The sequence below is a fragment of the Lynx canadensis genome, chromosome A3, assembly GCF_007474595.2.
Source record: "Lynx canadensis isolate LIC74 chromosome A3, mLynCan4.pri.v2, whole genome shotgun sequence".
NCBI classification, from domain to species: domain Eukaryota; kingdom Metazoa; phylum Chordata; class Mammalia; order Carnivora; family Felidae; genus Lynx; species Lynx canadensis.
In genome coordinates this window covers 16,518,220-16,544,707 of record NC_044305.1, presented here as the reverse complement: position 1 = coordinate 16,544,707, position 26,488 = coordinate 16,518,220, and the positions used below count along the sequence as shown (strand labels likewise).

Below are 26,488 nucleotides of genomic sequence, written 5' to 3'. Positions count from 1 at the left end.
GGGAAAAGGATGCAGGAAACCAGAGGAGGCTGGGGCTTGGTCAGGGAGGAGACGTCTAGTCATTACTGAAGGGTTTAGTAGTCGGACCTCTCTCCACTGGATTCCATTTCTCATCTCTTTTCTCATCTGTGAAAAGGATTACCATGAGTCCTACCTATCTCCTTGAGACATTGTGTGAAGATTAAAGGGGACCACATATGTGAGGTCTCTGAGGCATCCCTGTACCCCCAGTTTCTGGCACCAGCCTTGGCACACAGGAAGCCCCACTCAGTGGTGAAGCCTTCACTCAGTGGTGAAGGAATGGTTAAGGGAAATGGAAATGGTGGTGATGGTAAACTGTAAAGTCTATATACCTGTTATGCATTGTGACTAATGAGAGAATGCAGATAATAAAGGGTTAGGGAGGCAAGTGGCATGGTTGGGTGTTGGAAGGGTAAGACACAGAAGATGGGGAGGCCAGAGGTCTCTACTGTGGCCTGGGCAGCAGAGGGGGGGTGTCTTAGAGCTTGGCCGCATTGGAGTGTGGCTGAGGGGAGAAGAACTTAGAGTTAGGAGCCCAGGAGGGGCAGAGCTTCCTGAGGTGAGAAGTCCAACAAGTGGCTCATGTACGGTTTAGGAAGAGTGAGAAGTGAGAACGTCTGGGGAGAAAGGCTCAGGGGTTGTGAAGGGCTGGTGATAATAGTGGTGATTTGGAAAAAGTGAAGAGGTATTATGCAGGATAACGTAGAATGGCAGTGGCAAGACGTGGGGAGACGATGCCAGGCCTGGCGTCCCAAAGCCTACTCTCTCCTCCCTTGGCATGCTCTGTAAGTCTGGATAAAGGCCAAGTGGGAGAACTGAGGATTTCTTGAGAGAACACAAGTGATGTGTTCAAAGGACAATCCAGGTTTCACTCAGGACAGAGGGTAGTGGGAAGAGATGTACTCTGGCTTGGTGTGTAGGTGTAGATCTCTGAGACAGTCTGATGGCTTGGTTGATCAGTTGATGAAGAAAAGATTTGCTTTGGCCCAGCTGGGTCAGATGGTGGGGATCTCAAGGCTCAGTACAGTGGCCAGGGAACTTGGGCAGCTCCTAGGGAGATGCTTCTAGCCACTGCGCTTCCAGCTAAAGAAGAAAAGCTTCTTCCTGAGTAACAAATCACTCCACATCTGAATGATCCAGGGCAGTAGCCAAGAGAGCCAGAGCATGGCAGAGCTAGAATCCAGATCAGACAGACTTCATGGAACCCTAGGAAGACCAGTAACACAAGACCAGCACTTTGCATTTCAAGAAGATCTTTTACTCACAGCATTTCATTTACTTCTGCAAATGACTCCCTGTGGTAGATGAAGTTGTCTGCATATCTTAGATGACAAAATTGAGTCAGTGAAGTTTCTAGAAGAAGCTGGAGCTATTTACCCAAGGGATATGAATTGATTTTTGCAGGTTTTTGCCTCTTTCATTATCTGTAGCCTTCAGCTAAAGGTAGCTCAGGCTGACCTTGTGAGCCTACCTTACACATTGCCACCTATTCTAGTCTTTAAAGGATGTTTCTCTCTGTTCTGGAGGCCTGGTCTCCATCTTACACTAACCTGAAGGTCCCGTAGGGAAATTTCTCTCCCTCTCCCCAGGAGGGATCTCCTCTGGATATTCCTAACCACAGTGTGTGTGTGTGTGTGTGTGTGTGTGTGTGTGTGTGTGCGCGCGCGCGCGCGCGCACATGGCATGTGTATGTCAAGGAGGGCCATGGAATCAGTCTGTACTCTGTGGGCATACTAAGCACACATATAACATACTTGTGTATCTGTGTGTACCTGTGTGTGTTTAGAGGAAGAAGATTCGAAAAAAGAGAGTTTCTCATTTCTGTGTGACCTGGCTCCTCCGTTTCTTCCTCCTTCCATGGTTTCTGTCTCATTTCTCTTTTTCCTCTTCTATCCCTGTGAGCTTAGGTGGCACTGTGATGAATTCCTCTGGCTCAGGACTTGTCACTGGGCTTTGTCAGAAAACTGAGTCCCTCTGTGGGACCTCAATTTAATTGCTAAATAATACAAAGTACTTTTGCTGACGGTGGTCTGGGGATGAGGGTGGGGCAGACAGAATCTGGTGCAGCCCGCCTGAGACTGAGTCTCCCCTGAAGTCTGAACCCCTGCTGTCCGGTGCTGGCATGGCTGGGAGGGCCCAGAGGGCAGCATGTGATCATAGACAAAGGTTTGTTTTGGAGGTAAGGTAGAGATGAGTCAGGGGAAACTCAGGAGAAGAATCTATCGGGAGCAGTCCAGAGGTTAGTCTGTCTGTCTCCTGTCCACAGCATCAGGGGAGAAGAAGGAAGGCTGGTCGTGGGAGCCCTACCTGGAGGAGCAGAAGGCTGTCACCGCCCCTGTCAGCCTCTTCCAGGACGTGAGTCAGGCAATTTCTACCTAGGAAGAGCTTGCATACCCAGTCCAGGAACTCACCACCAACCTCAGACCTTCTGGTGTTCTGTGTGTCTGATATCCCTCAAAAGACTGGTAGAATGGAAGGGGGAGAGGCTGGTTAGGGTCCCAGAGTAGAGAAGGGCTCACTCTTGAGAGGCGCCCAGGATAGGAGGAAGTAGAGAGGTGGGACCCTGGCTCACCCATCACTGGACCTGTGGACTTTTGAATCCTGGTACCTTCTGCTCAGTTCTTGTATGCGGATCTCTCTATAACTTGGGTAAGAGCAAGCCCTTAAATCCAGCCCTGACTTAGCCCACATTTTTCAGAGGACCTGGGAGCTAGTGTGTCCTGCTGTGGATCCCTGCACTAAAGATTCCCAAATAAGCTACCACTTTGGTAATACCAGGCGGGTGGGGTCTAAAGGCAGCTCCTTCACCCCAAGCCCACTAGGCAAGGCTAAGGCTGGATGGAGGCTGGGTCCTCTCCAATCTGTGCGTTGACAGTACCAGGCGGTCACTCATAATAAGAATGGCTTCAGACTGGGCATGAAGTTGGAAGGCATCGACCCTCAACACCCGTCCATGTACTTCATCCTCACAGTGGCTGAGGTGAGCTGAGACTTGCTCCCATATTCTGGTGATGTCTCTCTGGGTAGCCTGATGGGGACTGCTAGGGACATGGAGGTCCTGACTCAGATGACGGAGACACTGCCCTGCCCTCAGAAAGCACCCAGTCTTTAGGGGGTTATGGTGGAACCCACCGAAAGCTAAAATAGGAACAAAACCTAAATATTGGGCGTGGAGACGTTACTGAATGGTGTGTCCTGCAGTGCTGGGGGAGCCTGAGGAGGAGGGATCCCGAGGGCAGAGATGTTGGCATGAGCCCAACCATGATCTCGTCCTCTGGGAGCTCACACTTGTGTGGGAATCAGTCAGATAAACACATCAGCAGCTTACCACACGGGGCAGCAGATGTGAGCAGGGCAGCCCCAAGGGGGCAAGAGGAGCTTCATAGAGGAAGGGCCTCCTGCCAAGCATTGAGGGATAAATTGTGAGTGAGTAGGTGTTCCAGGCAGAAGAAGCAAAAGTCATGGGCATAGAACAGGGAGCCAAGTTCAAGGAGCTGCCATCAGCTCAGTGAGGTCACAGCAGTGTGACGGGGGAGCGGTGAGAGACGGTAGTAGAAGGAAGGGTCATCAGGGGCCCTCTGAACAGGCCTGAGCCTCGGTAGGTGCCCTTGCGGTTCTGTCCAGGGCTCAAAAGGGCAGGAGGATGTCCTAGACTCTGCCTGTCTCACATGCAGACTCGGCTCATGAGTACATGATCTGTCCTCAATGCAGGATGGGAGAGTGTGGGGCAAGGTTCAGGATGGGGGAAGAGTGGTGGGCTGGGGACCTTGCTAGCATTCGAGACCCTTGAGACCACCAGGCTGGGCCAGGAGAGGTGAGGGAGAGGGAGTGGGAGTCTGCTGGCATCAGAGTCCCTGTGATTCCCCCTCATGGGGCTAGGTGTGTGGCTACCGCCTACGTCTACACTTCGATGGGTATTCCGAGTGCCATGACTTCTGGATCAATGCCAACTCCCCTGACATTCACCCCGCTGGCTGGTTTGAGAAGACTGGGCACAAACTGCAGCCCCCCAAAGGTAAGGCCTAGCCAGGTTGGTCACAGTGAGGCAGTGAGCCCTCAGACCCATTGGTTCTTCCCTGTGGGACCTTCTCCCCTGTTCCCCGTTCCACCACTAGCCTCTTTTAATCTCATCCTGCTGTGACTAGGCCCCAGGGCTTCTGCTTTGCCCTTGCCCTTAGAGTGACGACCCGGGTCATGTCCCACCTCAGCAGGGTCTTCCTGGGCAGGTTCTTGAGGGTTGGGAGGTCCTTGGGCTTTCCTGATTCTGCTGCTTCAGCGCGGGGTGTCCTCGTGATGGCCCAGCCTCTGTCTGCACGGCACTCTGTTCTTCCCCGCCTGAGGGGCCTAGGTTACAAGGAGGAGGAGTTCAGCTGGAGCCAGTACCTGCGCAGCACAAGAGCTCAGGCCGCCCCCAAGCACCTGTTTGTGAACCAGAGCCACGTGAGTGGCCCCGAGCAAGTGAGAGCGTATTCCCACCCTCTGGGACAGAATCCCAGCAGAAGAGAGCTCATCTACCAGTGCTCTCAGCTCACACCAAATGGGAGGGGCGCTCTGGGCAGGCCAAGGGCCAGAGGGAGACCTGGTTATGGGGTCTGCCCAGTTTCCCCTCCTCCCTACCGCAGAAACCCTGTCCTCTGGGCACCCACCATCTCAGCCTGGGCACTGGGATGCCACTGTCCTTATTTCTTGCGTCGGTTTGCTCTGCAGACCTGGGGGTAAGGTCCAAGCCTCTGTTCTGGGAGCTTGCTTTTTCCTTCCTTTTGACCAACACCGCGACTCTCCCATTTAGTCCCAACGTTCACTCCTTGTCTTTTTCTCTGTTCAAGGCAGCTGGCAACTATAGCCAGCAGTCGAAGTAGCTCCTAATCTCCAGCCAGAAGTCCACAAGATTTAGGGAACCCCCATTAAAATTGTTACCAGGTCAAGAGTGCAGGGTCCCCAGGGGTCAGGGCGTCCACCATGCCATTCAGGCAGTTACTCTCCCGCCCGGGTCTGGCCCCACAGACCATACCTACAGGTTCCCAGGTGACTGGTGGGGTTCTACCTGCTATTGTGAAAGGGAATGCCGACTTTTAAGTCAAACTGTTTAAATCCCGGTCCCACCTTTGACTAGCACTGTGGTCCTGCGCAAATTATGTAATCTATAAAATGGAGATGATAATACTTACCTCCACAGGGTTGTTGCAAAGGTCAAGGGAGGTGATGGCTTTTGAAGCTTACGCCCAATGGATGCTCTTCCTCCCCTCTCCCTGCCTCACGACAGCTTCTCCCTCCCAGCACCCACTAGTGACCCAGCCACCTCAATGCAAGCTAGGCCAGGCTGGTCTGTGTAGGAGAGGCTTAGACTCAACCAGACAGACTCTCTGGGTGAATGCGTGGCTCTCTGCCTGTCTCTCATCTTCCACCACAGTGAGGCTTCCTTCCTTGGAGGCCACAAGTTCCCAAGTGGCTCGGGGTTGGGGTTATGATTCTGCCCTGGAAGGACCCTCTTTCTCAGCCTGTTTCTCCCGTGCCCCCTACCCTACCCCACCCCAGGCATAACTCCTGGAGAACCTACTCCTTCCTTTGCCAGTGGGTTCTGGGTTAGTGCTAGCCAGCCTGTTATGGCAGCCTCTCTTCTTGCCCACAGAGTCCCCCACCCCTGGGCTTCCAGGTGGGCATGAAGCTGGAAGCTGTTGACCGCATGAACCCGTCCCTTGTCTGTGTGGCCAGTGTGACCGACGTGGTGGACAGCCGCTTCTTGGTGCACTTTGACAACTGGGATGATACTTACGACTACTGGTAGTGGGAGGGCCCAGACTTGGCTGGGGTCGGTGGAGGGGGGCGGGGGGCGGTGGTGGTGAGGGGATGGTGGGGGCAGGAGGCAATACTTTCAGACCTCAGGCACCATGTAACCCCAACCTGGTCCTGACATTGATATTTGCTCAGGGGCATCACAGACTGTCCTGTGGCTTTGATCTATATCATAAGAAATACAATGCAAAATTAAATGTTTCATCCTAAAAATACCAAGGTTAGGATGAGCAAACCTGTGATTCATGATTTTCCCTTATACGTTATGGTAGTCTTAGAGTTTGTAGTTAATGCTACAGTTTTCTGACTTCATCAGCCGTCTGTGTAGCTCTCACTAAGCAGTAGAATGAGGATGGGCGATGGAGCTGTGCTGTCATAGGCCTCAAAGTGTCACTTGGGACAGTGAAGTATTCTTGATTTCAGGTGTGATCCCAGCAGCCCCTACATCCACCCGGTGGGCTGGTGCCAGAAGCAAGGAAAGCCCCTCACCCCTCCACAAGGTGACCCTGCAGCCTGAGCAAATGCCCCTTTCCAGGCCTGGCCCCACAGCCCTCCTCCTGATCCCTTACCTCAGTAGCTGGGTCTTTAGGGTCTAGGTGAGGGGACAGACGTATCCTGGAGCCTCATCATCTTTGCCTGGGAGTTGAGAAACCTTTGATTTAAGGAGAGACCTGTCAACCCCTGACTCTGTTGAGGTTTAAAGGAAGAAAGTTAGACGACCCCCCTCAGCAAGGGAGCAGGAATCCAGAGCAGAGAAAGTGTGTCCTTTCCTTTCAGAGTATTACTCTGATCCACACACAGGAGAGGTTCAGACGGGGCTGGGCTTGAGCTGGAGCAGCAGGACCAAGAAGGGGGAAGGGGGGGCCAGCGTTCCCAGACAGCCCTGTGAACTGCTTGGTGATATGCTTGGTTCCGGCTAGCACCCTTCTGCCTCAGGAGCCCCTGCCAGCAGCTGGCTCTGGTGGTGTTTGGGGGGATTGTACCCTGTCTGTTCTCCAGGTCCTGTTTGGGGAGAGAGAACTTCCCTAGTGTGCCACAGTGCCTAGACATTGCTCTCATCCTCTCCTCCAGACTACCCAGACCCTGACAGCTTCTGTTGGGAGAAATATCTGGAAGAAACCGGGGCCTCTGCTGTGCCTACCTGGGCCTTCAAGGTGGTGAGTCAGCTTTCTCTGCCCCCAGAGCTGACCTCTGGGAAGGCATGGAGCACTTGGCCAGCCACATGGAATGGAGGCCAAGTGGAGTGCTCCCCCTTTGGCAGGCCACAATTTCCAAGTCACAGCAGTTGGGCTCCTTTCTTGGGGCCTCAGCTCTACTGAGCTAGGCCTTGGCCTGAAGGCTGCTGTCCCCCTGCAGCGACCCCCACACAGCTTCCTGGTCAACATGAAGCTGGAGGCCGTGGACCGCAGGAACCCAGCCCTGATTCGTGTGGCCAGCGTGGAGGATGTGGAGGACCATCGGATAAAGGTGGCTCCGGGTCCCTCAGGCCAGGGGAGTGGACAGACTGTTTGGGCAGGAATTCTGTGGACTGGTTAGAGGTCAAGGGCGTGGCATGAGTCAGACATAAGGGAGGCTACAGGTTGTGGGAAGGGAGCTCTACATTCGAGGTCGAAGATCTGGGGTCAAACTTTAGCCCCATCCAGAGTGAGCTTGGGCAAGTCATTTCTCCTCTCTGAGCCTATAAAGTGGGCCTAATGATCCTTTTCCTGTGTGTGGATTGATGGGAGATGCCAGTAACTTAATGAGTGAAGCCCTTGGAAAAAGTGGTGGTGGAGGTGGATTCTGGTGAGGTTGGTGCCTTGGTTCTTCCAATCCAGGATCTTCCTTCTGACAGGCCCCAAGGACGTGGAGAGCCTCCTGGAGCCTGGAGGTCCTCCTGGCTGACCTGGGCTCCATGAGGAATACCTGACCTCCAAGGGCCTTTCCTCCCCAGCTCCACTTTGATGGCTGGAGTCACGCCTATGACTTCTGGATTGACGCCGACCATCCTGACATCCACCCTGCAGGCTGGTGCTCCAAGACAGGGCATCCTCTGCAGCCTCCTCTCCGTGTGTACCTTTCGGACCTTCTGACCCTTCTCCTACTGATGTCCACCTCAACCCCACAAGCTCTGACGGTCCCCTTCCTGCAGCTTGCCCAGGGGATTCTGACTGTGCACACGTGAACCCTAGTGCCTACAGTGAGCTCTGGAATCCCGTATTTCCCCTGCCTCAGCGGTCTCTGCCACACTGAGCCGTTGTTGGGTTTAGGGTACTGAGATGTGCAGGGCGAGCTCGCTTGGGAGCATGTACCTAGGAGGGAGTTATGCACCCAGGGAGTTCTCTCAGCATCCACCAGAGCCACACAGAGCAGATGTTATGTTTGCTGAGGAAACCAGGTTTCTTTAAATAAAATCCTGGTCTCAGCAGGTAGGGTTGGAGGTCAGGTCACTGCACCACTCAGTTCCAAGTTACGTCAGGTATTGATCCTTCTCAGTTATTCTCCAAATCTGAGTAGGGCCTAAAGAAAGTTACTAACGCCTTGAGAATGAAACAGGGAAACAGAATAACATGAACCTATCTGATGCAGCTTCTCAGGTACAGCTGTGCCTACACCAGCTCTGAGTTGATCTCCCAGAGGGTTTTCCTTCTCTCAGGGGCAGAGATCATGGCCTGAGGTTTGAACAGAGTGTATGAGAGCCAAGCCCTCATTCTCCAAAGAGGGGCAGATACCCAGTAGCAGGAAATGATGTCACAGTCTAGGTTAGGGCCCCTGTAGCTGAGGAACTTGCTCCTAGTTCTAACCTTCCCCCTAGAAACTGTTCCTTCCCTGCCCTCCATCCCCTCATCTCACACCACCACCCCCGCCAAGGACGTTGTGCTGACTCTTTTCTTCCTGCTGCCCCAGGACCCAGAGAGCCCAGCTCTGCCTCCCCTGGGGGCTGTCCCCCTCTCAGCTATCGGAGCCTGCCACACACCAGGACCTCCAAGTACAACTTTCACCACCGGTGAGTGAAGGGCCCCTGCTGAGACCCCCAGGCCTTGTTCAGAGAGGGGCTCTTTTAACCTGCTGTGCGCAGCCAATCGGGATTCACCAGGACACTCTCCCAGTGGGGCCAGAGTTGGGAAGGGCTCAGTGGGAACAAGCATATTCAACCCAGCTTATGCCACCTTCTTCTTCGCTTCCCCAGGAAGTGCCCCACTCCTGGTTGTGATGGTTCTGGTCACGTCACAGGCAAGTTCACAGCTCACCATTGCCTCTCAGGCTGCCCACTGGCTGAGAGGAACCAGAATCGGCTGAAGGCGGAGCTGTCCGACACGGAGGCCTCGGCCCGTAAGAGGAACCTCTCAGGCTTCTCCCTAAGGAAGAAGCCTCGCCATCATGGCCGGTGCGGAGGGCAAGGGTGCAGGGCCTCGTGTCCTCTTGGGCCAGGCCAGGCACTGATTCCCTGCCACGGACCCGGTCCCTCTCTCTCCAGGATTGGACGCCCTCCAAAGTATCGGAAGATCCCGCAAGAAGATTTCCCAAGTAAGTCCTGGGTCATCTACTCCCATGCCCTCCACAAGATGTTCACAGTGAGTGCTTAGTAATTGGTGGGATGAGTCACTAGGGGGACCTTGAGGGGGCAACTGGAAGGGAGGCCTCCTCTTCCTCTCGGGCACTTGCAGAGCATAGAGCAGCGGCAAGAACACAGGGGTGACCATGGGTTCCAGTCCCGCTTCTCCCATGGCCTTGCTGTGGGTCTGCAGAAGGAACTCTGAGCCTCTTTGGGCCTCTGGTTCTCCACTGTGCAGCAGGAGGATGCCCCCCAGCCCCGTTCCCCTTGATTCTAGGCCTCCTGGGAGGGAGGCCATGGTTTTCACTTTCTAGCTGTGTGACCTTAAGCAAACCGCTTCATATCTCTGAGTCTCAGTCTCATTTGAAGACATGAGTAATACTTTCAAGTGTCAAGTACCTGAAATAATAGTAGTTACCAGTACTGTTTACTGAGCACCTACTACGGGCCACGCACTGTTGCAGGTGCCATACGTATACTGTCGCTGACCCTCTCAGGCATCCTGTAATGTGGACGGCATTCTCTTCTTCTGAGAGAAGAGGAACAGGAGGAGGCTCAGAGGCTGAAGCCGCTTGCCCAAGGTCATTCGGCTCATAAGGGGCAGAGCTGGCATTCAAACTCAGAGCTGACTCTTGCTCTGTGCTGCTGGCGTAACAGGCCAGAAGCACCTAACCCAGATGTCCGTCCACCTCTCGGTCTCCTTTGCCTTAGCTTGGGCGCCACAACCAAGTGTCACAGACTCGGTAGCTTACACAACAGAAATTTATTTTCTCACACTTACAGAGGCTAAAGGTCAAGATCAGGTATCTGCTAGTTTCTCCTGAGACCTCGCTCCTTGGCTTGCAGGTGGCCGCTCTCTTGCTGAGTGTGTCCTCACGTGGTCTGCCCTGTATGCGTGTGTCCTCCCAGTGTCTCTCTACATGTGTTCAAGGACCCCCAACTGGAGAAGAGCCCACCCTAACAGCCTTGTTTTAACTTAATCACCTGTTTAAAGACCCATCTCCAAATACAGTTGGCCCTTGAACAACAGCGACTTGAACTGCACACAGTCCTGTAAAAGTAGTTTTTCATGATTTTCTAAATAATGTTTTCTTTTCTCTAGCTACCTTTGTTGTAAGAATATAGTATATAATACATATGACATACAAAATATATGTTAATTGACCATTTATGTCATTGGTAAGGCTTCTAGTCAGCTGTAGGCTATTAGTAGTAAAGTTTTGGGGGAGTCAGATTTGCACATGGATTTTTGACGGCGTGCGGTGTTGGTGCCCCTAACCCCCACATTATTCAGGGTTAACTGCACAGCCCCATTCAGAGGTACTGGGGGTTGGGCTTCAACATATGCATTTGGGGGAATACGGTTAAGCCCATAACATGCTCCAAAGGGAGGGACAAGGTGACTGAGCCTTCCGTTGGGTGACAAATTCATCTTACATCTTCAGGACAGGGCCTGGGGTGCCTAGTGGTTCAGTCACTTAAGCGTCCAACTTCGACTCAGGTCATGATCTTGCAGTTTGTGGGTTCGAGCCCCATGTCAGGCTCTGTGCTGACAACCTGGAGCCTGCTTCAGATTCTGTGTCTCCCTCTCTCTCTGCCCCTCCCCCGCTCACACTCTGTCTCTCAAAAATAAACAAACATTAAAAAATTTTTTTTGTTTTAATTCAGCACAGAGCCTGATACACGGCAGGAGCTCTAGGGATCATGCCTTATTTGAGTTGAATGCACACCGTGTTAAGGCTAGAAGAGACCATGAGAGATAGCCTGGCTCATTGCAGTTTCTGGGCAGGACTTAAGGTGTTCTGGTTCTTCAGGAACAGTCTCTGCAACCCAGATGATCTGTAGCATAGTGGTTAAGAGCACAGCCCTGGACTTGGGCAGCCATTTATGGGCTGTGAGACCTTGGGGAGGGACCCCCTGTCTGAGCCTCAGCTTGCTTATCTGTGCAATGCTGAAAATATGCCCACCTCAAAAGCTGGTAGGAGGCTTCTCATTTAGAGAAGGTCAGGTAAAGGGCTTAGCACAATTATGTACTGGTATTATTAGCCTTGTCTATTGGCTCACCTCTTCTTGCTGCCATTCCATGCTGTCTCCTCCTGGTGGAAACAGACGGCACTTCCTGCAGCTTCAGGCTTGAGTGAGAAGGGGCTTGGCCAGCCTTCAGGCCCTCGGAGTTAGGACTTCTGAGGATGGGACTGCAGTAGGCACCTCTTCTACCCACCCAGGGGACATCTGGCCAGCTTCCCCTCCAGGGTCTGGCTCTGGCCACCAGAGGGCGTGTGCCTGTGCTTTCATTCCAAAAGTATCCCGAGAACTTGGGAAGCTAAATCTTTCCAGAGACTGAGGCTGTGGCCCAGAGAGGGCAAGGAACGGCTTACCTAATCATCATCATCATCATTATCATCATGCTATAGAATGAATGTTTGTGTCCCCCCAACAAAGTCATATGTTGAAACCTAATCCCCAATGTGATGATATTTGGAGGTGGGGCCTTTAGGAAATGATCAGGTCAACAGGGTGGAGCCCTCAGAAATGTGGTTAGTGCCCGTATAAAAGAGACCCCAGAGCCTTCCCTTGTTCCTTCCACCATATGGCAACACAGTGAGAAGTCGGCCATCTGTTAACCAGGGAGTGGGCCTTCACCATATAGTGTATCTGCTGGTGCCTTGATCTTGGACTAACCAGCCTCCAGAACTGTGAGGAGTAAATTTCTGCTGTTTATAAGCCAAAAAAAACAGAAGAACCTGCCCCTAGAAGGCTTGCAGTTAGATAAGACACCCTGACTGCCTGTGAAAGTTCCCATCCTGGCCTCCGGGGAAGAAGGATTAGGAGCAAAGCTCCCTACAGCCTCTCAGCCTTGTCCCTCACCTGGTTCCTGGAGAACCAGAAAGAGGACTTGAAACAGGAGGCCAAGGCTGTGGCCGGGCAGATGAAGTGTTTGTGGTGGTAACTGTCAGGAGAGATCCCGGCTGTGCTGCAGGCAAGTGCTGAGAGCAGGTGGAGCCGGGGGAGCAGCAGGTCCTTCACGGTGCAGAAGGCTGGGCTGTTTGTGGAGTGTGGCCCAGAGCTTGGGTCTGATAAGCAGACATGGCGGCAGGCAGGCAAGCCGAGCTACAGAGAGCAGCCCGTGGGGCTGGTGACAGGATCCCAGAGGCTCCAAGAGTGACTGGAGGTGCAGAGGAGTCAGGGTGAAAGGCTGAAGCTAAGGGCCAAAGGGGCGGGGAAAGCCGGTCTGTGATGAGCTGGGGGAGGGCCCCTGGGGAGGCGGCAATGGCAAGCTGCAGCCGTGTGTCTAGAACTAAAAGCTCAGTGAACAGGAGGGAGGCAGCTCTCTTGGACTGTGGGCAGAGAGAGGCAGGGCAAGCCCCATGGGACAGTGGCCACATGGCCCAAGGCCAGTCGAGGCTGGTAAGGTAGGCGGGGGCCAGGTGTGTCCGAGCCTCCAAGAGTAGACGAAGTCCAGGCAGGTGAGCTCCAGGCCTGGTCAAGGAGGAGGCCAAACAGCGTCAGTCATGAGATCATACAGCAGCTGAGGCTGGAGGCCAAGAGCCAGGACTACAGGAGCAGGTCAGAAAGCAGGGTGACAGGCAGGGTGGAGTTGGTGAGCGGGTCAGGGATCACCTTCTAGGTGCCGGAACAGGCTGGGGAGTGGGTGGGGGGAAGAATGGAGCTGGAGGCAGAGGCAGACGCTTGCGGGGTGGGTTCTCACACAGAAGCACCCTGACTCCGCCAGAGTCAGGCAGGAAAAGAGGGCGAACAGAACAGGCTTCTGCTGTCAGGGCTGAGCTTCTCAGATGTTGGAGGCCATCCTGCTACAAGGTATCTAGAGAACAGTCAGGGGTGCTACAGCACCCCCTTGCCGGGCCCCGGGTGATGCAGCCTCAGAGAGAGAGGGCTGGGCGGGTCCTAACAGCTGACTCCTGAGAGTCTGTAACGGGAGGCGTTCACTTCACCAGGAGGAGTGGGCAGTGGCTGAGGAGTCAGATCTCCCTGTTGGCTGTGCAGGTCTCTCAGGAGGCCCTGGTCCTCCCTAGGGGCATGGGTAGGAGTGGGCCTCAGGGACCAGCTTAGTCCTCAGCGCCAGCCTGCCAGCCTCTGCCTCTGCCTTCAGCACTAGCTCCCGACGCCGTGCACCAGTCCCTCTTCACGTCAGCCCTGTCGGCCCGCCCTGACCGCTCGCTGTCGGTGTGCTGGGAGCAGCACTGCAAGCTCCTGCCGGGAGTGGCAGGCATCTCGGCCTCAGCAGTTGCCAAGTGGACCATTGACGAGGTGAGAGCGAGGACCCCTCCCCACTCCTCTTCCCCACTTGGTGCTCTTGGTGCTGTCACCACACCACACCCTGGAAGAAGGGTTCAGGAAAGGCCCTTGTCAGGCAGAGCAGGCACTGCACCTGACACTACCTCCCGCTCATCCCTCCCGTCCACAGCCCCTCCTGGTGCCCGGCAGGGGCCGAGACGTGGGCCAGCAGGCCTACCCCGGTGGGTGGGGAGAGGGACGTGCTGCTGGTTCACATGGAGTCCAGCAGGAGAGACAGGCTTCCCCTGGGCCTCTCCTTGCTCACCCAGCACCAGAGACACAAGGATCCTCTTGGGCTAACAAGAAAAAGCAACACTGTCGAAGCCCAGAGAGCACCAAGTCCACCTGGGCCCGCCTCTCCCCTCCCCCCTCCCCCCAGCCCCTTGGCAACACGTCTTCTTTGGTTTCCAAGGTCTTCAGCTTCGTTCAGACCCTGACTGGCTGTGAGGACCAGGCACGACTCTTCAAAGATGAGGTGAGGTGAGGTACAAGTGCAGAGCGGGGACAGAAGGGTCACTCAGTGAGACGGCAGGGAGCAGGTGGCCTCACCAGCGCTGCCCCCTCTGCTAGGGAGGGCCCTCTGTTGTCCGGCCTGTGGGAGACTGGTCACAGTGGCCCATGCCTCTGGGAAAAATCGGGTATAGGCCGTGGCCCAGCTTGTGAACCCGCTGTGTTCAGAGCGTCCTCAGGAAGGAAAATGCCTCCTGGAGACAGGGCTCCATTCACTCCTCTCTGCTCTCTGCCCAGCTTGTTTTCCAAACCTAAGCTTCACCAGGGACAGTAAGTTAAAGTGTGTCTTGAATGGCACAGGTATTGCCTTTTACTTCAAGGATCCTAACACATACTTAAAACCGAGACCCAAAAGCTTACCAAGGATAAGAAGCCATGAGTTGTACATAAAAGAACCCTAGCTTTGCAGACAGTGTAGATGTGAATCCCAGTTCTGCTGGTTTGAGCTCTTTATTGTCTCTGAGTCCACATCTTCTTATCTATAAGATGGAAGTAGAGCGGGTATAACAACAACCTTGCAGGGCCATTGTGAGCATTGGAAATGGTGAACGGATCGTTGTACCAGACTGTCTAATATAACATATCACCACCATGCTGTAGAATAGTATATAAATCCTATCACTATACAAGAGTGCCTGATACAGTGGGGGCTCAATGGTGGTTCTGACTTTTAATAGTTGTCCTTAAGTAAAGAACTTTACTGTGACTCTCCTAGTTTACACAATTTGAAACTAGAAGGGACTTTGGAGTTTGTTTAGATCTTCTTTCCAAAGAATACATGCATCCCCCTTCACCCAGCAGCATGTAGTCTCAGCCCCTCCAGGTCAGGTGCCCAGAAGAAAGAAGTCTGCTCCTCTTCCCCTAGAAGCTTCTCTTTATCCAGACCCAACACAGTAAGCCGTTTCTTCATAGTGTCCTTGTGTGGTGGAGCCCCCAGACTCCTCCCCATGTGGAGTGTGGCCTCGTGGGCTGGTGATCTTACTGTCACATATGTGTCCACAGCTGTACCCTGGTTTCAGATGCCTTGTGACCAGCACAGAACACACTGGCTGTGTTCTGCCCCCTCCTAGATGTTTTTTGATTTTATATTTAAAAGGATTTTATAGAGCAGTTTTAGGTTCACAGCAAAATTGAGAGAAACGTACAGATTTTCCATATACCCCCATCCCTGACATGTGCCCAGCCTCCCCAGTTATCACCTCCACTCAGAGTGGTGCACTTGTTATAACTGACAAACTGATACCTAGATTGTTTTTTAACGGAGATAAAAACGTACATGGAACGAAAATGCACGCATCTTAAAAGTACAATTCCACAAGTGTTGTGAAATGTGTACACCCGGAACCCAGTACTTCAGTCAAGATATAAAACATTTCCATCATACCAGAACGTTCTTTCATGACCCCTTTGTCAGTCTCCGCCCTCATGGGCAACCACTGTTGTAATCTTTAGCACCATAGGTTAGTGTTACCTGTTCTTGAACTTCTTATAAATGGGTCCAGCTTCTATTCTTTGGTGTCTGTCTCTTTTCACTCAGCGTAATGTTTTTGAGGTCCATCCGTGTTATTGTGTATACTGGTGGTTTGTTCATTTTTATTGCTGAGTAGTGCTCCATTTTATGAGTAGCCCACAGTTCTCCTGTTAATGGATATTTGGGTGGTTTTCTTTTCCCCTAGATATGAACTATATATACATATATATATACATATATATGTATATATATATATATATATTAATAACATTTAAGTTTGCATGAGCTTTGTTACAGCCATATCAGACCAGTTTGGAGGTCATGAAAGTCCCCAAGTGCCTTTTATATCAATTATCCATTGTAGTCTAACCACATCTTCCACTTTGTTACTTGTACCACTGGGTTTTTTTTTTTAATTAACCTAATGTAAAACTTTACATTTATCCCTATTAAATGTTATTTTGTTGGTTTCATAGTCTCATTGTTTTAAATCTTGATTCTGTCATCTCTGATATTAATGAGCCTTTCCAGTCTCATATAACTTGTCGTTTGATAACTAAGCCTTCTGTGTTTTAAGTCACACCTTCACCACACGTGTTTAATGAAATAGAACCATGTGGTACCCTGCAGAGGTCTTCCTTTGGTGACAAGAGTCTTAAGTGCTCTCTGAGTGCATGTGTTCAGCCAGCCACAGAACCACGCAAGAATTTGGTCCTCGTCTCTCTCCCCAGGGCATCTACCTCATCTCTCAGTTCAGCATGGTCTGTGATACAAAAGCAATGGCCAAAGGGGGCAAAGGGTGGACTGTCAGCAACAAATGGAGTCTCAGTGGGGAGCAGGACCTTTGTGAGGGCTGAGGATGATCTTTTCCAGGACCTGGTCCACGGCATCAACTTCCCCAAGGAGGCGCATGCTCCAGGGAATGGCCTTTGTCTGGCTGGACTGATGCATTCAGACACACGGGTCAAGAATCTCTCCAGCCGGGACACAGACCAGTCATGAGAGGGATATTTCATGAGTGAGAAGTTAGAGAGCAAAGCAGACAGATGGTCTTATGGGTAGTCAGCCTGTCCAGTCTGGCAGTTGGCACTGGCGGCCCTAAGGAAAGTCTGCCCAGATTCAGATTAAATCACCTCCCTTCCTCTCTGCCTTCCTAACCCCCCTCTTAAGAATAATAGCTCATAGGTAATACTGTGTACCTCATAACTGCATCACCCAGACACGCTCACAGTGTCTGCCTGTTTACTGTCAGCAGCACTAACACTCATCAGTGGGTTTATGGGGGGACCGCAAGCAGCCAGTGTTTTGAGGCCACTGTCAGTGACGACTGAGAAGATATTATGCAAACACACATTGAAATCAGACCAGTCAACAGAAAGAAAGAGAAAGTGTATGTGTGTGAACATGGGGAAACCAGTGGATATCTCTCTTTCCTTCTCTGTCCCCATTGCTGTCTTCCTTTTTTCCTTTCTCCTTCCCTTCTCCTTTCTCCTTTTCCTTCCTCTTCCCGTCTCTGTCCTCCGTCCCTCCTCCCATATATCCTTTACTCCCTATTCTCTTTCTCCCTTCCCCACTCCCCATGGATACCCCACCTCTCCTTCACGCCTTGCCTTCCCCGCGGCCCTCTCCACCTTCTCCCCACTTTCCTTCCACCTCCCTCCCCCAACCCCTCAGATGATTGACGGCGAGGCCTTCCTTTTGCTGACACAGGCGGACATTGTGAAGATCATGAGCGTCAAGCTGGGCCCAGCCTTGAAGATCTATAACGCCATTCTCATGTTCAAAAACGCCGATGACACCTTAAAGTGAGTGGCTCAGGGCTGGGCTCTCCTCCAGCCTGAGCTGGGCCTCCCTCTGCAGCTGATGCTTCCTTCCTGACTTGAGTTCCTCATATCCCACCCCCCTCTACTCCCAACACCCTCTACATCTTACCAGGGGTCCTCCTCTCCAGGGCTGCTTCCTACAAGGTACGTGGGAGCAGAGGAGCCCTGGGGAATTTGGAGTCCTGGCTCCCGCGTCCTGGGGCTCATCTGCCACCAGGCACACCAGTGAAAGTGTGACCGGGCTGGAGGAGCGTTACCAATGGAGCAGATTGGAGGTGCCCTGCCTATGGCAGCCCCACACCTCCAGCTGACTTGTTTTATCACCAAAGGGTCTTTTTCTTAGCCATTAAGGACAATCTGGTAGAATGGGAGGCCTCCCGTCAGAGGCTCATTTCTCTTTGGCATCTCTCCATGCTTTTCTTTCCTTGGCTCCTACCCAGAAGTGACCCTGCCACACACATCTTTACTCACTCTGCTGTCTGGTTTTCCAGGGCAGGGCCCATGCCATCACCCACCCAGACCACTGGCTCTTCCCTCTTGGATGGGTGAGCCTCAGAAGCATGTTTTCATAGGCCCACTGGGAGTTTCTGGCTGCCTTTCTCCCTTTCACCCACAAGTGGGGGATTCCGAGCCAAGATGCCTTTGTAAGCATGCCCAGTTCTGGATCGGCTAGCATTTTAGTGGCCCACGCCAAGTCCTGTTTCTAGCAGAATAGGTGATTAGAGCCTGTTTTACCTCTGCAGAAAAGGTCAAGGCTCCATGGATGTTCCCCATATACCCTTCCTCTATCAGGTGTGGGGAAGAGGCAGCTCAAGGGTATGTCAGACAATCTCGGGTCTTTGGCCAGAGGGAAAGCTCCAGCAGGCATGATGGTCCCCAAAGCTGGGCACAGCGTCCTTCCCTGCAGCCATGCATCTCAGCCAAGACATTGCCCATGGGGTGAGGGCCCCACACCTGCCAGGCCTCAGGCTGTGGGAATATGCCACTATGTCTAGCACACATACCTCATGACATCACATTCGACCTGTCCCTGAAATGTCTTGCTTTTGCGGAGTCTTACAAAGCCCACTTGCACTTGGGCCTTGGGAAGGCGAATTCCTCTAGCTTTGAATTCTCTGTGGCCCCTACCTTTCGTACCACCCTCCGTCTGTCCTGCACTGCCAGCCAGGTGCCTGCTGGGGCTCTGGGACTTAGACCTTTCTGTCCAAGTGGGGGCCTAGCCTCCACCGAGCCACTGCCAGGCCAGCCGGGGTGGGGCAGAGGCAGAGGGCCCGGCGGGAGCTGGCCCTACACAGAGGTGAGGAGCAACCAAACCACGCTTCTGTGGCCCCAGGTGCTGAGATGGGCCCGTGGGGTGCAGAGCCAGGCCGCTTTCCTCAGTCACATGGTGTGTGTGCACCTAGGGCACCCTTGGGAGTGTTTGACAGGTGCAGCTATGAGGCTTGATGCTGGGAAAACGTCAAGGGCTATTATTGTTAAAATATGAAGCTTTATCTTCCCCACAGAAGTGGGACACTCAAAGCTCTGTTGATTTCCTGCCACAGTCCAGTAGGAGACCCTCTCTTACGTGGGGTCACACAGCTTTGTCAGCACAGCCATTCAGCCACCCAGCTGAACTCCCACCTGGCTTCGGACATTCCTTCCCTTCGGCCCCGAGAGGCAGCTCTGAGCACAGGCTTCCCGAGAGGAAAGTGGGCAGTCTCTGCCTCTGGCTGACACTCGGGTTTACGGAGGTTGCATTGCCCCCTTGGCCAAGAGTAAGGAGGAGCGAGTCTGAGCCTCTCTGACTTGGTTGCTTGGGTGGTGGCAAAACTCACCAGCTCCTTGGCTTTGCTCCTCTTTGAAACTGAGGAGAGATGCTCACTGGCTTTGTGGTGTGAAGAGGAGGCAGCAAGTGCTCACAGCTGTGCTGCGGGACCTCACCTGTCCTAGCGAGTAGGGCTGGGACAGCTTTGCCATGTGGATCTACCAACCACACTTCTAGTGCTTGCCCACAGGAAGGGCAAGGTGGACTTAGGGCCTTGAGAAAAGGACCCCCAGGCTCTGAACTTTGAGACCTCGGCACTTTCTGCACCAACGTCAGACTCTTTGGGAAAAAAAAAAAACAAAAAAACATAAAAAGAAGGAAAGAAATCTGCCCTACTGCCCCCTCACCCCCGTCCTGTCCCCAGACAAGATCATCGCACCTTGACCTGGGTGCCCAGTGAAGGGAGAGGGTTGGTGCCAGTGCCCATGCTATGTGCCTCTGCCCTGCTCTCCAGCAGCAGACACCGCTTACACTTTGGCCCCAGCAGCCGCGACCAGCCCTTGCCCAGCCCTGGCTTAGGGCGCTGAGGACCTTTCTGTTTAATTTCTGAAGCAGAGAGAATGATCCCAGAGTTCGAAAATGAAGCCTGTTTGCACTTTCATTCACATGCACTTTGGTGGAATTGTTTTTGTACTTACCGTGTGTGTGTGTGTGTGCGTGTGCGTGTGCGTGTGCGTGCATGTGTGTTCTTTAAGAGAATCCTCTGGTTTAAGATAAAATGACTCTTGACTCTTGAGAGAGAAGAAGTTAAAACTGTGGTGTTTTGTCAGTGTATTGAAACAACATAAATAAACTTGGAACATCTGGATGATACATAGTCAGAGTCTGTTTGTATTTTCTTGGTAAAACATCCAGAAAACATGAAATGTATATCAATAGTGCCATCACTGAAGAGAATAAAGTATTCTTTTTGTTGTTAGGAGTCCTTATTCTATTTTAAAGATAGGAAACAAAGGATAAAGATAAATGGATATACTTGTCTACACTGAGAAATGTAAACAATGGGAACCCCCAAAGAATAGTGTGGAAAGGGCCTGATCCTTGACAGTTTAAAAATGGTCAAGGGCAGGGGCGCCTGGGTGGCGCAGTCGGTTGAGCGTCCGACTTCAGCCAGGTCACGATCTCACCGTCCGTGAGTTCGAGCCCCGCGTCAGGCTCTGGGCTGATGGCTCAGAGCCTGGAGCCTGTTTCCGATTCTGTGTCTCCCTCTCTCTCTGCCCCTCCCCCGTTCACGCTCTGTCTCTCTCTGTCCCAAAAATAAATAAACGTTGAAGGAAAAAAAAAATTAAAAAAAAAAATGGTCAAGGGCAGAAAATTCAATGAAGCCTCCAGTTTTTAAAATAACATCATACTTTCAGGTGGGGAAATGTCAAGCCTAATGGTTAGACTCTGTTAAGTTTCCCAGAGACTGAGCAGGTGGGAAAGTGGCAGAAATGCCCTGTTCGATCACGTCAACCCCTTTCTTGTCACTATCCTTAATTTCTTTGCCCTGCTGCTCTTCTAGACTACTTAGCTAGAGTACTAACTGTGGAACTGTCCAAAGCCCATCTTCTCCACACCTTTCCCGAGAGCTTATCTGACTAAGGGGATTGGTGCCATGGTTGACTGATGGTCTCTGGCTTCTGTGTGGACCCTCAAGGCTGCCCAGGAAACAGTTGGTTTTTTGTGGGGGTTATCTTTGATTTACCTTTTCATACTCTTCAAACATCTTGCCCCATTACCTTCCCTGTTGTCTCAATACATGTGTTCATCATCTATATCACAGAGAAAATGAAAGTCATCAGGAGGAATACCTCCACCCTCCTGCCACTTCATCTGCCAATCTCCTCCCATCCATTTCCATTCTTACTTCTTTCCTCCCTATTATAGTAGAAGAGTTGATCCTTCCACTTGTAGAAGCTAGTCCTCTACCAGCCATGGCTGCTGTAAAAGGAAAAGAAACATTAAGAGACAAGAAAGGACTTTTGGAAATTTAAAATTGGTTGCAGAGATAATTCGACACATGGGTTGAAAGATAAAGTTGATGTTGCCCAGGAAGTGGAATAAGAAGACAAGGAAATGCAAAACGGGAAATAAAGGACTAGCTGGAGGTCCAATATACAACTTATAGGAATGCCAATAAAAGAGAACAAAGAAATTATATTAAAAAAAAAAACTTTTACTAAAAGGAAATTTCACAGAGTTGCAAGACTATAGTTACCAAGTTGAAAGGTTATACTGAATGCCTGAAACAGTGGGTGAAAAGGAATGACACTAAGCTACATTACTGTGAAATATCAGAATAATGACAACAAAGGATTTAAAAGCTTCCAGAGGGAATAAAACAGGTCTCATCCAAAGGAACATGAATCAATAGCATTGACCTCTCAACAGCAATGCTGGAAGCAAGAGAGTGTAGCAATGTTTTCACAATTCCAACGGAAAGTTACTTCCACCCTAGAATTCTGTACCCACCTGAGCTGTCAATCAAATGTGAAGGCAGAAAGCATTTTCAAACATATGTTTCAAACTTTTATCTCCTGTGAACCTTTCCTCAGAAAGCCACTGGAGGATGTGCTCCATTAAAATGAGAGAGTAAATCAAAAAAGAGGAAGATCCCCAAAATGCAAAGGCATTTCAGGGCATCTGGGTAGCCCTGTCCGTTAGGCATCCGACTCCTGATTTCACCTTACACTTTGTGAGATCAAGCCCTGAGTCAGGCCCTGAGTTGACAGCATGGAGCCTGCTTGGGATTCTCTCTCCCTTTCTGTCTGCCCCTCCCCCACTCGTGTGCACACGCTCTCTCTCTCTCTTTCTCTTTCAAATAAACATTTTTTTTAAATGCAAGGATAGTTCAAAATAAAGTCAGTCTATGTATACATCACATTACTAGAGTGAAGGGGGGAGGAAACACAATCATCTCCATTGATGCAGAAAAGGTATTTGCCAAAATCCAACACTGTTTCACAAGAAAAACAGAAAGCTAGGAATAGAGGGGGAAGTTTCTCAACATGATAAAAGACATCTACAAAAAACCCCACAGCTAATATCATCCTCAATGGTAAGAGACTTTCTCCCTAAGATTGGAACCAGACATGGAAGCCCACTTTTCACCACTGCTTTTCATACTGGAAGTTCTAGACAGAGCAATTAGATAAGAGAAATAAATAAAAGGCACCCAAATTGGGATGGAATAAGTAAAACTATTCATGGATGACATGATCTTATATAAAAAAAATCCACAAGAGATCTGCCATAGCTGCTAATTTAAGCAAAATCACAGGGTATAAGATTAACACATGCAAAAATCGCTTGTGTTTCTATACCCCTGCAACAAACAATACAAAAAGGAAAACAGGAAAGAAACTCTACTTACAACAGCATCTAAAAAAATGAAATACCTAGGAACAAATTTAAAGAAGGAGGTGAAAGGCTTATATACTAAAAGCTACAAAACCATTGCTGAAAGAAATTTAAAAAGACCTACATTCATGGAAAGACATCTGTGTTCATGGGTAGGAAGACTTAATACTGCTAACATGTCAACACTACCCAAAGTAACCTATAGACTCAAAACCTATTGAAATGCCAATGGCCTTTTTTCAGGAATAGAAAAGCTGATCTTCACATCCATATGGAATAGCAAGAGGATCTCAAAAGCCAAAACAATCTTGAAAACGGACACAGATCTTCTGATTCAAAACTTGCTGCCAATATAATCAAAACTGTGATATTGGCATAAGGATAGACGTAAAGACCAATTGAATAGAATTGAAAGTTCAAAAACTAACCCATACATCTATGGCTAGTTGATTTTTTATTAGAATTCCATTCAGTGGGGGAAGAACAGTCTCTTCATCAACTGGTACTGGGACAACTGGATCTCCACTTGTGAAAAAATGCAGTTAGACGCCTACCTTATACCACATAAAAAATGAACCCCAAATGGGTCAATGACCTAAATATAAGAGCTAAAACTATAGAGGTAAAATAAAACATGGAGGCAAATCTTTATGACTTTGGAACTGAAGGTGAATTCTAGATGTGACACCAAATGCACAAGCAACAAAAGAGAAAACAGACAAGTTGAAGTTCATCAAAATGAAAGACTTTGGTGCATCAAAGGACTTCATCAAGAAAGTGAAAAGACAACCTATAGAATGGCAGGAAATACTTGTAAATTGTCTATCTGACAAGAGTTTAATATCCAGAACATACAGAGAACTCCTAAAGCCAAACAACAAAACGACAAATAACCCAAATAAAAAATGGGCAGAGGGCTTGCCTAGACATCTCTCCAAAGACTACCATAATGGCCAATAAACACATGATAAGATGCTCCACATCATTTGTCATTAGAGAAATGCCAATCAAAGCCACACAAGCTGCCACTTCACACCCACCAGGATGGCTGTCAGCATAAAAATGGAAAAGAATCATTGTTGGCAAGGGTGGAGAAGCTGCTGGCTGGAATGTAAAATGGTGCAGCCACTGTGGGAAACAGGTTGGCTGCTTGAGGAGGAGTTTGGTCCCTCAAAAAGCCAGACATAGAATTACCACATTACTCAGAAATTACAGGTATGCACCTGAAAGATCTGAAAAGAGAACTTGTGTGCCACTGTTCACTGCAGCATTATTCACAATAGCCAAGAGGTGGAAAGGACCCAAGTGTCCACCGGTAGATTGATGGGTAGAAAAATGTGGTCTATCCATACTACAGAGTATTACTCAACCATAAAGAAGGATTAAACCCAGGGGCACCTGGGTGGCTCAGTCGGTTAAGCGTCTTGACTCTTAATCTTGGCTCAGGTCATGATCTCATGGTTCATGAGATCAAGCCCCATATTGGGCTTCGTGCTGGCAGCGTGCTTGGAACTCTCTCTCCCATCCTCTCTGCCCTCCCCCACTTCTCAAATAAATAAATAAACATTTTTTAAAAAGGATTAAACAACATGGATGAACCTTGAAAACATGATGCTAAGTGGAATAAGCCAGGCACAAAAGGACAAATACTGCATGATTCCACTTAACAAGAAATATCTAGCATAGGCACATTCATGGAGACAGAAAGTAGACTGGAGGTTACCAGGGACTGGGGCAAAGGGGGATGGACAGTTATTGCTTACTGGCCATAGAGTTTCTCTCTGAGGTGATGGAAAAGTCTTGTAAATAGATAACGATGATGGTTGTACAACAGTGTGAATGTACCTAATGTCACTGAGCTGTCCACTTAAAGATGGTTGAGGTGGCAAATTTTGTTGTATAGATTTACCCACAATTTCAAAATTAGGAAAGAAAGAAAACAAAGAAGAAGGAAGGAAGGAAGGAAGGAAGGAAGGAAGGAAGGAAGGAAGGAAGGAAAGAAGGAAGGAAGACAGAAAACATAGGTGTCCACGAAGTAGGACATCCAACAAGGAGAGAGATGAAGGGAATGTCCAGAGTGATGGGAAGGAAGGGCCAGGTTGACAACTGAACAAGTGTCCAGGTGAGAAGAGAAGAATGAAAATGTTCAGAAAGGATGAAAACAAAACAAATGAATCAAAACTGCTGTATTATTGTATTAAGAGGACATTTTCAGCTCTATCAGACAGAGTTTAAGAGAGGTGTGTGTGTGTGTGTGTGTGTGTGTGTGTGTGTGTGTGTGTGTTTGGTGTGTATTTGATATTTCAAACCATCAAAGGAGGTAGTATTAATTAACTTTAGGAAACGCAGAAGCGTGAGTTTGGATGGGTGAGATCTAATGGTTCTCGTTCCGTAGTAGAAAGGAGTCCACTTGATAATTTTTAAAATCATAAGGAGGAGGAATATCAGGATAATCATGCTATTTAGACACATGGAGATCAATTCCCAAGGAAGCAGCTTTTTAAAAAGTTGAGGAGTGGGAAAGGACCTGATCTTTTTCATTATCCACCTCATAGTCCTATTTGATTTGGGGGGAAAGGGAGAGAAGGGAGGGTGCAAGAGAGCGAGGGGCAGAGACAAAGTGAGTGAGAGAGAGAGAGAGAGAGAGAGAAGTGGGGCTCACCCGAAGCGGGGCTTGTGCTCACCTGATGTGGGACTTGAGCTCACCTGATGTGGGACTTGAACTCGAGAACCGTGAGATCATGACCTGAGCCAAAGTCAGATGTTTAATGACTGTACCACCCAAGCGCCTGTCCTATTTGATTTTTTTAAACTTTTGTACATTCATCCATTTCTAAAAATCTTTTTTTCAGAAAGAAACCTGGGGCCCCTCTCAGGACTATGTGTGAACACTGGCCCAAAGGTCCTGTGCCCAGCTCATGTGAGTGACAGATTTTTCCCTACGAATCCCGTGGCCCTTATCCCCTCTGCCTGTGGATGAACCTGCAGGTGAGAGAAAGGGTGTGTGCAGGTGGAGGAAGTGGTAGGAGTGTGGGTGGGGGCCGAGGAAGCACAGAAAAGTGGGCTGAGGAACGTCAAAGTGGAGGGAATATCCATGGACGTGGGTTCCCATTGGTTCAGTCTCTGGCTCCCCTTCTCATCCCTGAAAACATGTCTTTGGCCTTCATACCCAAACGACAGAGTCCGGCCAGCCAGAGGGAGAGGAGGGGACAGGGAGGGTGGCAGGGGAAGGAGGAGGAGGAGGACAGAGAAGAGATGCACCCCTGCGGTGGCCTTGCTGCAGGAGTGGCCTGGCTATTTTCTGCAGCATCGGGGAGGGAAAGGCAAGTGGAAGCACTGCTGATAGCCATGTCAGTTGGCCCAGCTTTTTACACGAATTTGGTAGATAGGTCAAAATGAACCCAGCCCTCCCCCCGGACAGGAGTTTATCAGACAGAAACAGGAGTGCAAGGCCACAGGACATTAACACATCCGTGTTCTCCACGGCCTTGTTAGAATTATTGTGAAATTGGTAGCAGCTTAAATGTCCAACAGCAAAGAAACGGTAAATAGGGAACAGGGATACAGAAATTAATCCTACATTATACAATGTGAGGCAGATGGGTTTTTTTAAAAAAAACAACTGAATCTCTTTTTATTTTTAAATTTTTTTAATGTTTATTTTTGACAGAGAGAGAGAGAGAGAGAGAGAGACAGAGCATGAGCAGGGGAGAGGCAGAGAGAGAGGGAGACAGAGAATCGGAAGCAGGCTCCAGGCTCTGAGCTGTCAGCACAGAGCCCGACGCAGGGCTTGAACCCACAGACCGTGAGATCATGACCTGGGCCGAAGTCGGACACTCAACCGATTGAGCCACCCAGGTGCCCCAAATCTCTTATGTGTTGACATGGAA

The 26,488-nt window shown here is 50.3% G+C and overlaps 1 protein-coding gene across 2 annotated transcripts in view; it reads left to right on the top strand.

The window, feature by feature from the left end:
* Positions 1–20,073, top strand: part of L3MBTL1 (L3MBTL histone methyl-lysine binding protein 1) — a 33,352-nt gene extending 13,279 nt beyond the window's left edge. The window contains exons 8-23 of one of the 2 annotated variants that reach the window (XM_030309573.2): positions 2,288–2,376; positions 2,897–3,001; positions 3,901–4,036; positions 4,370–4,461; positions 5,651–5,802; positions 6,238–6,314; positions 6,886–6,971; positions 7,171–7,281; positions 7,748–7,862; positions 8,701–8,800; positions 8,984–9,181; positions 9,272–9,321; positions 13,461–13,618; positions 14,058–14,120; positions 17,337–17,431; positions 18,955–20,073. In XM_030309573.2, coding sequence (XP_030165433.1) covers positions 2,288–2,376; positions 2,897–3,001; positions 3,901–4,036; positions 4,370–4,461; positions 5,651–5,802; positions 6,238–6,314; positions 6,886–6,971; positions 7,171–7,281; positions 7,748–7,862; positions 8,701–8,800; positions 8,984–9,181; positions 9,272–9,321; positions 13,461–13,618; positions 14,058–14,120; positions 17,337–17,431; positions 18,955–19,165 — 1,838 coding nt within the window. In that variant the 3' untranslated portion in view covers positions 19,166–20,073. Of the gene's footprint in view, positions 1–2,287; positions 2,377–2,896; positions 3,002–3,900; positions 4,037–4,369; positions 4,480–5,650; positions 5,803–6,237; positions 6,315–6,885; positions 6,972–7,170; positions 7,282–7,747; positions 7,863–8,700; positions 8,801–8,983; positions 9,182–9,271; positions 9,322–13,460; positions 13,619–14,057; positions 14,121–17,336; positions 17,432–18,954 lie in introns of both variants that reach the window. The other variant, XM_032592566.1, reaches the window with a different exon arrangement.
* Positions 20,074–26,488: the final 6,415 nt, after the last annotated feature.